General features: G+C 45.5%; 1 protein-coding gene across 18 annotated transcripts in view; it reads left to right on the top strand.

Annotated features, from left to right (window-relative positions):
• AFDN (afadin, adherens junction formation factor) overlaps nt 1–12472 on the top strand; it is a 2152715-nt gene that overhangs the window by 420426 nt on the left and 1719817 nt on the right. For all 18 annotated transcript variants that reach the window (XM_086927064.1, XM_086927054.1, XM_086927053.1 and 15 more), the window contains exon 8: nt 4444–4611. In XM_086927064.1, coding sequence (XP_086783190.1) covers nt 4444–4611 — 168 coding nt within the window. The remainder of the gene's footprint in view (nt 1–4443; nt 4612–12472) is intronic.

The raw sequence follows: 12472 nt of genomic DNA, 5'->3' as shown, positions 1-12472 counted from the left end.
ACGGTCATTAAGGAGATGAGCCCAAGTTATTGAATCAACTTGCTTGTTGGACCGGACGAGGTTTTGGTCTGATGACTTGGGAAGTACCTACATCCTCCTTAACTTATAACACATATTCTTCCACACATTCATTCAAGTAAGCTCTAAAGTGAATTAGGCACAGGGTCAGAGCTGATTTGCATAAAGCCATTATCTAACCCAGGGTGGTGTGGAGTGCAAAAAACGATGGATTTAGGCCCAGATCCTTGTACTGGGGTGAATGTAAGACATTGATCTACATTCTGTCCATCAAATTGTTTTTTGTAATTTTCTCCCTGAGTGTACTGGGGTAGCCCAGAAGTGGGTCCCAGAGCCTCCACACCACTGGAGTCAAGCTAGCCGGGCTGATGAGAGGTGTTACCTCGAAACCGGTCCGGTCCTCGGATGCTTGATTCCGGTCTGGGAAAGATATGGCTGTGTAGTTCGGACTGGACTGTTCCCATGGGGCACAGGGTCAGAGCTGATTTGCATAAAGCCATTATCTAACCCAGGGTGGTGTGGAGTGCAAAAAACGATGGATTTAGGCCCAGATCCTTGTACTGGGGTGAATGTAAGACATTGATCTACATTCTGTCCATCAAATTGTTTTTGTAATTTTCTCCCTGAGTGTACTGGGGTAGCCCAGACGTGGGTCCCAGAGCCTCCACACCACTGGAGTCAAGCTAGCCGGGCTGATGAGAGGTGTTACCTCGAAACCGGTCCGGTCCTCGGATGCTGGATTCCGGTCTGGGAAAGATATGGCTGTGTAGTTCGGACTGAACTGTTCCCATGGGGCACAGGGTCAGAGCTGATTTGCATAAAGCCATTATCTAACCCAGGGTGGTGTGGAGTGCAAAAAACGATGGATTTAGGCCCAGATCCTTGTACTGGGGTGAATGTAAGACATTGATCTACATTCTGTCCATCAAATTGTTTTTTGTAATTTTCTCCCTGAGTGTACTGGGGTAGCCCAGACGTGGGTCCCAGAGCCTCCACACCACTGGAGTCAAGCTAGCCGGGCTGATGAGAGGTGTTACCTCGAAACCGGTCCGGTCCTCGGATGCTTGATTCCGGTCTGGGAAAGATATGGCTGTGTAGTTCTGACTGTACTGTTCCCATGGGGCACAGGGTCAGAGCTGATTTGCATAAAGCCATTATCTAACCCAGGGTGGTGTGGAGTGCAAACAACGATGGATTTAGGCCCAGATCCTTGTACTGGGGTGAATGTAAGACATTGATCTACATTCTGTCCATCAAATTGTTTTTTGTAATTTTCTCCCTAAAGTGAATTAATGCATCACCTCTTCCAGAATTCACTGTTGTACAGTGATGTGAAAAAAAAGTAAACAATTTGAATATTGTACATTTTTAAACGTTAAAATGTATCTCACCTTTATCTAGTGCTTTTCAAGTCCAAACGGATAACCCTAATCTTATGTGACAAATAACACACAATTTTCACTGTGATTCAGGAAATCCTCACCCATCCAGGCTTGGCAACTTAGATCACGGTCTTGCTGTGATACACACTGGTTGGAATGGTGCCGTGCATTAAGTCATACAACTCCACTTTGGTGTTATCTGTTGAGGAGAGACTGTTCCAGCAGTCTTGTGGTTAATTTAAGAGCTGTTTTCGAAACCTAACCTAAGCCTTTCTTCAATACTGTTTTGAAGAGAAGTTCTATGTATGAACACAATACATGTTTCTCTTGTGGAGTTTTAAATGAAGACAGAGTCTCAAGGGAGATTGTGGGGGTCGTGAGAGTCTTAAGTCAATACTGATATCAATAAGATCATGATCTGATACACTACAGGGAACAATTTGTGCATCAGTTACTAATTGCAAAACAGAAGAGGAAGGAAGTCAAGAAGCAGTCATATCATGTACATATAGCATGGGGACAAGAGGCTGCGATCCTGCAAATAGGTTTCTTGCAGTTTATAGTGTCCCTGTAGCCACATAAGAGTTCAGCCACCTGCCCCTTGGAGTCCATTCTTAAGTCCTGGATACAATGGGAAGCAGTTCCAGCCCCTCAGGTCACAAAGAGGTCCAGTCCTCTTCTGTTCTGATGACCTGGGGGTGATGGGCCATTTCTGTAAGGTCCACTAGGCAGTGGATGGGGTGACACCTGGATATTTCCGAACCAGTGTGAAAACATTCCCAGGGGCACACCTGCCTACTTTTTGCAGCACATCCTGTATGTCATATTTCAGACTATCCCACCTTGCAGTATTCTGAGTAAAATGCAACATAGAGGAACCCTTCTGTCCTAGGAGGTGGCTAATATCCCATCCAGGGCTGTCTCTAAGGAATTGGTCTGTCCCTTTCTCCTCAAACATACAAAACAGTTTCTAGGACCATTACCCCTCCCAGCAGGCTCGTGCCAGACTCTGTACAATGGCCCCTAGAAACAAATGCTTCTCTTCCACAGGTATTCCTTTACACTTCATTGTAAATGGGCTCACTTCACCCTGGACGGTTTCAATTCAATCAAGTTTCTGAACCCCCCCAAGCTGTCCTTCCTGAGCGGAGACGAGTCCACATCTCTCACTCATGTCTCACTTCGACAACACATAAGGCATTGTTTCTGCTCGGGAATACATTTTCACATCTCATTAAGTGGAAAGCACTGATAGAGGGTAGCACTTGGCAGGTGAAATCTAATTTGCCCACCGGAGCTTCTGGCAGGCAGTCAAACTTTTTAGAAGCTGCTTTTCCTCTATATTTATCAGAAATCTTACTTCATCATTTACTTGAATGTTTCATTAATATTACAATATTGTGGTTTAATCATTTCAGTAGCTTAATCCAAACCAAAGTTAACAAAAATATTTTATTTGCACTCCAGTTTTTCTCATAGGATCAGTTGCAGCCCTTTACAGTCCAAATAGCTTTTGTGGGCTAGTCACTGTAGGAACATACCGACATGAACTTCTTACATATTTCACTTCTAAATACTAGACACCCTACCATATGGCGTACAGGGCTTACTCAGGACGACTTTTAATGTTTAAAAGAAGAGTTCCTTCCTGTTAAAGGTTTTTTTTTACATGTTAGCCTGCAGATTTTAAAGTTGCTGCAGCAGGCTATACATTTAGGCCTGAAGCCTTTTTTTGGTCAGCGTGGTAGAAGACATACTGTGTGCTGAAGTCCACATGTGACATCTAACTTTACTTTAGATTTTTGCATTTTCCTGCACTATGTACTAGGTCTACAGGAATGTTAAATGTGCTAGTTGGGTATTAGGCAATTTTGCCTCTTAATAATAGTCCAACCACATTCGGTAGGACTGGGCAGAAGTGTCCCTGTGTGCAGAGTTAAAACACAAACACAAAAAAATCAACAGCAGTCAGCAAAACAAAATGGAGGTTGTTTCTTATACTATTATTCCAGGGTGTGACTTTCATTCATCTCCAAGTTCACACGAGAAGACATTAACTTGCACTGTGAGGTGTGGCAGCATGGATTTGTCTTCCTGAGCATGATGAGTACCCCAGGTGTTACACTGATCTAACAGTTTAGGCCTGTGAATTTTCTGCCAGTCTCTGCTCTCAGGTAAATTGTCGAAGAAACACGGTCTCTTTGTTCCTCTCATCTCAGATCGCAGGTTGCATTGTTCTTCTCCCAGCTGCCATTGCACAGTTTCCGGACCAATCAAATTGCTTATATACTAAGCAGTATGCATAGTTCATCTCCTCATGATTACCCAATGTTGCATAACATTCTGGAAAATGTAGCGTAATCTTACATGGCCAGTGTGAATTGTACAATGAAATACCTAGCAGAAAATGTGAGTAAATGGGACTGCTCTCTTTACTTAATCAGAATACAGTCTGGACAGCTCTCAAGACGGGGATGTTGCAATAACTGAGATATCCTTTTGCATGGAACGTTTAAGGGAATAGAACAAGGTGAATATGCATGTTGGTATCCTGGTGCAAGAGGCAGGTGAGAGTGTATGGCATTGCAAGTTGAAGATTTGTTAGCCCATCCTAGTGCAATAGGACTATAAAAGGCCAACGTATGCTGAGGCTCATAATAATTTGTATCATATTGAGAGCATTAGCCATAAATGGCTGGGGTCAATACTGTTGTCTATCTCTAGTTAACATGATAGATTCTTTCTTTTTTTGTATTCAGTGAATAATTTTTCAAGATGAAGGGCGATGACCACATGTTCCTTTTCAGCAAAATTAACTGTGCCTAATCTGCACTTCCTATAGTACTGTTTTGTCGTGAACAGTCAGACTGAAGTCAACAACTTTTATCTACACAGCGCAGGGATAGATATTCCTGTATGTGGCTATTACAGAAAAGATTTTCTTTTATCTGCCACATATTCATTGCAAACCCAATGTGCTGCGAGCAGCAGAAGCATCCTGCATGTGTTTTTGCCCAACATTATTTCTTTTCTTTTTCTTTAGGAGAGCTTGTGTTCCAGCTCAAGAGAAAGCCTCCTGACCATGATCTACGGACTAATTTGACGTTAACAGAAAACAAGCCTTTTAAAGGGAAGGAGAAAGATGATGGGTCTGGCTATGGTTGCAGTGTGCCTCTTGAGAAGCTTCCCTACTTGGTAGAATTAAGCCCTGGTAAGTCATCCTTTACCGCTCTCTATTCTTGGCTCTATAGCTTCTTTAGAAGGATTGTTGAATGCACTTGTACAGCTTGCCTTTTTGGGGGGTTTGTCCCTTATTGTTAACGCCTCATTTCTTTTCTTTTGATTTATGGGTATGGTGTTAAGTTGCAAATCCGCAAAACACCACAGTACATATTATTGACAATAATGCCCCTCTAAAATTCATTTTTTTACTCCGAAGAAAATATAATTGCGCCCATTTACAAATAGTAATCTAAACAATTTTATGCCAAAAATGTATAAATTCATAAAATGATTCTTTAGAAACGACTTGCATTTCATGCTGATGCAAAGATTTTGCAGCACTCTGACAAGAGTTTACAAATGAGCATATTTGCTTTTAGCACTGTAAACTTCCTCTGCTCTTAAGTATGTACTTTTGACTAGTTGACTTTTAGTGCTTACATGATTCAAAGGTATTATTTTTTTAAACGTGTGACATTTGTTGAAGTGGAACAAAAGCACATCATTGATACCACAGCACTGGAACAATGTTGCAAGTTATTTTGTATTTATCTGATAGTAATTTCTAGCCGCAGATTCCTTAATTTAGATTATACCCTGGAGTCAGAGTGTACTGGATCTGGAAAATGTTCGAGCAGTACCCTTGGCTGCCTGTATCTGGTTGGCATTGTTCGGCTCTGTCGCTGTTGTCTGGTCTAAAAGTGACATGTGCCATGCCTATAAGGCTCCACATGGCATTCTTTCCTTCTTTCTTTTCCGAGCCAGATAACGCTGATCCAGTTTGACCTACCTCAGTCCTTTTTTGACACTTTTCTGACTTTAACTTCTCTTTTTTGAGATTTTACATCTCCCGGTGTGAGGATGGCACAAAAGAACCCATCTGATTTCAAACTATGTGGGGGCCTTTCCTAGCAGATGTCTTGCTTGGTGTTTTTATGGTGCCTGCAGCTGGGCCATGACTCCAAGGCATGTGAGGACTGCTGCGCTATGCACCACAAGACCCTGAGGGAGTGATCCATTGAGCGCTTTGCTGCCTGACGTTTGTCAACTATGCAAAGTTTGAGTTCCCGGGACCGTTCACAGAGCCCCTCTCGACATTTGTTGTCTCATTCAAAGTCATCGCAGAAGTCTGGAAATCCCCACAAACCCAAGAAGTCGAAGTCCAAGCGATCTTTGACCTCACTGCATCTGTCAAAGCCATCCAACGAGACAAGGGAACATTGGCACTCCAGTACCGGCGGGTCCTGATCCTGGGTCCGCTCCACACTTCCCTGTAACCCGAGTGACACCCTCCCAGACATTCCCCGACACCCTCTCCAGTGCTGATGCCCTTAGCGAGGCTCATCGTTTTTCCCAACTCAGACCTCAAGCCTGATGGGCGTCACCCGACGCCGTGTCCAACGCCAACCAAGGACTTTCTTCATGAAGTGGAGCTAGTGCCTTATTTGATGGATAGACCTGGTGGGGGAGACGTTTGGGTGGGGTCTATGACCCATATGAAGATGATCCGGTTGAGAAGCAGGACCAGTGGTATGAGGAAAAGGTTGAGCCCAGTGGGTTGGACACCTCACCAAAAACTGGCCTGGTTTCTCTTCCTACTGAGGCTACGGAAGAGGGAGCCTCGTTTGCAATGGTGGTGTGCAAGTCAGCTGAGGTCCTGAACCTTAACCTACCCTCAGTGGCAGTCAAGACTAATGTCTTGACAAAGGTGTTTCAGCCAGAAGTCACCCTCTCAGAACATATACTCCCATTTAATGAAGCCCTCATGGACGTCCTACTCAGGGCCTGTCGCAGGCTCTGCACAGGAGCAGGCCAGTGGCTCCCTGATTGCCCGCAGCCATCGCCCACTCTTGAGGAGCCCAGTTTACTTACCCAGCACCCCACCCCGGGGTGAACACTGCATGCTTATTGGACTGTTAATGTCATACACTATGGGATTTGGTTGCACGTGTTCTGCCTGTGGCCTTGGAGGAGGCCCAAGCCATAATCTCCCCGGCAATTGCTGATGGGAGAGATGGGAGAGATGCAGACAAGTTCAACATAAGATGCGGGCTTGACACGGCTAACTTGCTGCGCAGAGCAAATTCCTACTCAGTGGCAATTTGGGGCCATGACTGGCTTAGAACCACTGGCTTTTCAGGAGATGTCCGAGCTTAGTTCCTGGACTTGTCTTTTGATGTTTCCCATCTGTTTGATGTGAAGGCATACTCAGCTCTGGAAAGCTTCAAGGACAGTATGGATGTACCCAGATTATTGGGCCTTTTTATGGCCCCATGCCAACTCCAGTCTGCCTTACTCCTTTTTCTTGGCCACACAAGGGTTTTCCAACCGCGTCCCTACACTGCTAGCCACCATGGCCACCAAATTTTGCAATTCTTTTCGTGAGCAAGGATACCATTCCCACAGACCACATAGGACTAGCAGCCTGAAGTAGGGCCAGTTAACCACCTTTCCTGAAACCGCAGCCCACAAACCACATTGGTTTGCACACCGACCATCATGGGCATCCAGTGGGGAGCAGGACACGCCACCACCTGCACCACTGGGGTCTCCTCACCTAGCACCCTGTTGCAGAGTGTGAGAAGTTGGCCTGATATATGATGTCTCCTATTCTGGGGGCACCTTGTATCAGTCCAAACAATCCCTTATGGTGTCTGGTTGTAAGTCAACCTTATTAGACAAGCTATCCTAATGGTAGCATGGACAAAGCAGCCTTAAAGGCTTAACTCAAGAGGTCGTGTTAAGCAAGCTGTTTTACCAATCACAATCCTGTAATATCAAATGAAAGGACACCACACAAGTTATATATTATAAAAATATATGTATTTATTACTAGAATAATCCTCTATACTCTTTGAGTCTAGAGGCACAAGCGTTTAAACAAAAGCACAGTAAAACATATGAAAGTTGCACAATTATGGATGAGGCCAGGGGCCACGCAACCCATATACTAAAATAGTGGTATAAGTATCACTAATCGAACAGTGGTTAGGCCTAGGGCCTAGGGAATCGCTGGGACCAGTTGGGACTAGCAATGCTGAAGTCGGGAAAAGCCTGCGGGATTCGGATGCAGCGCTTAAAGCACACGCATGCACCAATGTAAAGTCAATGGTGCGTAAAAGTTGCAAAGTTACTGTTAAAGGAACCTTCCGACTGACCTAGAAGGACGAAACTTTAGACATATACACTAGAGGTGTGTACCAGTGCAGGAGCACCGGCGTTGCTGAGTTACCCCACCCACAGGAAGTGGGTGCACAGGTGCAAAGTAGTGTCGGGTTTTGTCACGCAGGTCGATGGTGCCTGAAGATGAAGATGCTGCAGGCGTCGAGAAGAGAAGTGTCCAGTGTGATCCAAGGGTGGATCGACGATGTAGAGTACCTGAAAGCAGAGGGGACAGAGTCTGGGTCACTCAGCAGTGACCAGGGTGGAACCAGGAAGGAACCAGGCAATGTCGGGCGCAATCAGGTGGTTGTCGAGAAGCTTCTCTCCGCTGCCACGTGGACTCTGGGGCACCGAGGATGTCCAGGAGTGGATCACGAGCTGTCCCATGAAGGCTCTCGCTGTCGGCTGTGTCGGCTTCCGGATTGGAGCAAACAACCCTTGGCAAGCGCAACCCACGCAGGATTCGAAGATCGCTTAATACTCGGACCAGCAAGGTCAGAGCGGGTGCTCCTTTTTAGAGGAGCGAGGGCCAGTCCAGAGCAACCGGACTGGCAGGTCAAATTCAAAGGTTCATCGGTACTGGGGCCGCAAGCCAACGGGCAAGCGACCGGACCAACGCGTTGAGCCAAAAAGTGCAGAAGGGCCCCACGCAGCACTCGGTGAGTGTAGAGGGGTGAGCTTCGGTGCAGGAGTGGCTCAGGGCTGGGGCTTCTCAAACCCCATTGCACAGCTTAGAAGGAGCCTCTGGAGCTGCACGGTCAGCGCCTCGTGGTCTTTCCAAGATGGCCGGCCCCACGCTTCAGGTCGCCTCCACGGGTCTCAGCTCTGCAGGGACTGTGGATCGGGCTGTTAGAAGGCAGGAACGCTGGGTCTTGTCGAACTCTGTCGCTCGAGTTCCGGCGGGAACTGCAACAAAGCAAACGTTGAGGTGCTGGATGGTGCCTGTTTGCACAGGGTGGTCACTCTTTGACCACAAGGGAGATTCTTCAGTCTTCTACGTCGAGTAGGATGTCAAAGGGTCCAGAGTTTCATTTCATAAGTTTCAGTCAGGATAATCTGATGTGCGTTGGCACTGCTCCCACTCTTATACCAATCTAGTGTCCTGGATTACCTGCTAGGTCCCTCCTATGAGTGGGACCCAGGAAAGGTGTGGTTACACCCCTTTCCCTTTGTCCAGGGTCGCGCTGGGACTGGGGCTAGTGTGCCCCAGAACCGGTTTGACCGGATTATGCAAGGGGAAGTCTGTGCTCCCCAGGCACTGTCTGGTTTCTTTCAAACCTCCCTGCTACAATCCACTCTCTCCTGTCTGGGGTGGTGTGACACCTCCCTGTGACAGGAAACCCTTTGTCTAGGCCTCCCCTGCCAAGTTTCGGTCAGCAGCAGGAGGTCAGACTTGTGTCTGTGGCAGAAGCGTCCATTTCGTGATGCTGAGGCTCTTTTAAAATCAACCGCGTTTTAGCAAAGTAACATGTCTTCTCCCTCTAGAAGGGTGGAATGCTACCCCCGTCGCCAGGACTGGCGAGGGGGTAGTATTCCAAAGCGTATGACACCTTACACAACATGTTTTGATAAAGCCAAACCAAAGTTAGTACATAACCGCGATGGATTATAATGCACTTAAGAGTATATGGTATGGCAATATCCCGGAACAGCTAAGGGAGTTGGTCCCGACAGCTGCAGACAGGCTCAGCTCATGCTAGAGCACCATCTCACATAAAACCAAGCACTCTGCCTCCAGGATTGTTAAGGCCTGCCATAGGAGTGACCTATAGGTATATATGTGTCCAGATAGGTTTAGATATAGGCATACTATATCTAAGCAAAGGGGGATTACACCACCTTGCCCCAGCTGAGTGATCAGCCAGTTGTGTCAATTTTGGATAGCCAGCCAGGGGTGGCAAATTATATGCTGCAGCCCCTGGTAGGCCTTGGATGCACCTATGCCCTGGGCACCTATAGTGCACTGTACAGGGGCTGATAAGGTGACCCAAGCCAATTTAGTTATGCACCTAGGGTACATGGAATCCATTTTCAAGAGAGAGCAGATAGCCTGTGGCCCTGATTAGCAGGGAGCCAGGCCAACTAAGTCGAAAACCAAGTAAACACAAGGCAAAAAATCTGGGGTAACTATAGTCAGGTAGCCACCTTCCTACACAGAGTATCTAAAAAAATAAAGAAACCGACTCCTCTTTGGCAGTGTAAAAATAGCTCTTTACTGTCGCAACAGGGAGAGTGGCAAGTCCACACCAGTAAACAGCCGGTCTCAATCTGCTGCTTCACCAATTGCTTTTTTTATACAGAGTTGAACAATGGGGATTGCAAAAGGTCATAAAATAGATTACTAGACAGTTACACATTGGTACACAATTATATAAAAAACATGGTCACCTGTGACCCTAAACTTTAACCTAATTCTGTACACATCCTTTATTGCAGTTTCTAACAATGCTTGACAAAGTATTCTACTTTTGAATGCTTGTGTATTTAGTTTGGGTGCGTGTTTGTTGGTATATGTGCTTTGTCATTGCTCCGCTAAGACTTCTTTTCAGATTCTTTGTGTTATTAGCTAATTCGATCTCCTGCTCCTATTCTTCAATCATCTTCTTGTTTAACTATACTTGCTGGTGTTTGTGTGCTAAGGCCATAAATTCCTTTAAGTTTGCTAAACACAAGTTTTCTTTTATCTGTGACCTTACAGGTGATGCCACTGATCCAAAGTAAACTCTTCAACTCTTCCGCATCATCATAAGTTTTTGGCCTGCACTGTTCTTTTACCACGTATAACTGTGTGATGCTCTCACTGTTTTCTGCTGTTGCTCAGCATTTTCACATTTCCCATGACATTCCCCTCTCTAGATGAGATTTCAACTACTGGATCTAAACCTTGGTCTACACTTGGCACTAAGTGAATTGAAAACATGCCTCCTACCTTTGTACCTATCCTTTTACAACGTGCTAGGAATAAGCGTATAATACAACAAAATGTTAGGAGAGCCACAATAGTTGGCAAAAAGTTTCCTAACAATCCCAGCATCCAGGATGGCAGCAATGACAGCCGCTCAATGTGTTGCCCTGAGAATCTACTACTTGTGATGATGTCCAAATTGAAAACATGCCTCCTACCTTTGTGCCCATCCTTCTACAACTTGCTAAGAATAAGTATATAATACATTTAAATGTTAGGAGAGCCAAAATAGTTGGCAACAAGTTTCCTAACAACCCCAACATCCAAGATGGCAGCAATGACAGCCACCCACTACACAATCTACAGAAGAAAATGGGACTTGAAGGAGGTGTCCCAGATAATTGGTTTAAAGTCTGTATAGCCTCTGACAAAGTCCATTGTCTGCATCATTTGCTGGGATAAAAGTATTTCAATCAGATCCAATTTTGGCAGTCATAAGTTCAAGTACATAGTGCTGCATTATCTTCATCCTCATAGCACTTAGCTCTTCTTTTATGGCATTAAACCGATCCTTTGTAGTATTGATGCACTTGAGCAATTCCCATTGATTAGTTGCCCTAGCCTGAATAAGTGGCAGAATGCTTCCAAAGAAAAACTGTATCATTAGCCCCTTGCTGCAGGGTGTTTTCCCCCCACTGTGCCGGGGGAGGGGGCGCGCGCAGCGCCCCATGCTGGTGACGAGCTGAGCTCGTCATGAGGCACAGCGGAGCTGCCCTCATGACGAGCTGAGCTCGTCACAGCCGCACCCGTTTTTAGAACGTTCAGCACAGCGGGGAAATTAGCCCCGCTTGCGAACGTTCCAACGGCCGTGACAAGCTCAGCTCGTCATGAGTGCAGCTCAGCTGTACTCCATGACGAGCTGAGCTTGTCACCAGCATGGATGGTGTTAAACAGTTGGTAGTGAAGGGAATATCCTTCCAAGTATTGGTGCCATAATACTCTGCAGTTCGTTTCCTTTGATGATGGTGTAATAAAGTTGTTGGATGGCTCTTGGGGTGTTCATGTAAACTTGATATATTTTTTCCAGGAGCTACTAAGACAGGGGTGTGCAAGGTGATGATTGAACAGAGGCAGCCCCAGTTTGGTGGTAACTAGACATACATTAGTTCTTCACATTGCCAATAGTAGTCCATGAGGCTGAAGTTGCCCTCCACTGTATGTTGGAGTTATCTATTGTGGCTCTACCACCATTAATGCGTCCTACATTAAATGTGCAGTTTCCTCTGAAACATAAAGAAACAGAAGTTACCCTACAGGAAAATTCTATATCAGAGTGCCATTATCATGGACAAAAAATGATCCAGTGACTCTAAATAATAGCCTAAGAACACAATCTGGGGGTGAAGATTTTACTAAATAACTATTACACTCAGTAGGCAGGTGTGTTGCTCCTGAAAAACTCTAAATTTAAGACCATCTGAACCCATTCTACAGTAGTAGGATGACCTTTTTCCTTCATGAGTGATATCTCATCCTTAATGTCCTGTCGATCTGTTAGAATATATAAAACGTCTGCTGGAGAGTCATATTTTGTGGAATTGACTTGCGAATGTGCCACTCTGACATCTGTTAATTGCATTTGGGCCTTAATCCTACAAAAGTAGAAATGCAACAGACCCAGAACTGTGCTTGGGGTACTTCTTTAGTTGAATGTAGCCTATCTGATCCTGTGGTATGAGGAATTTGAGAGCCGACTAAACATGATTTGCTCGTACTTTCTGAA

This window comes from Lissotriton vulgaris, chromosome 6 (genome assembly GCF_964263255.1).
Source record: "Lissotriton vulgaris chromosome 6, aLisVul1.2, whole genome shotgun sequence".
Taxonomy (NCBI): domain Eukaryota; kingdom Metazoa; phylum Chordata; class Amphibia; order Caudata; family Salamandridae; genus Lissotriton; species Lissotriton vulgaris.
The sequence above is the reverse complement of the archived record's forward strand: the minus strand, read 5'-3'. Positions and strand labels throughout refer to the sequence as shown.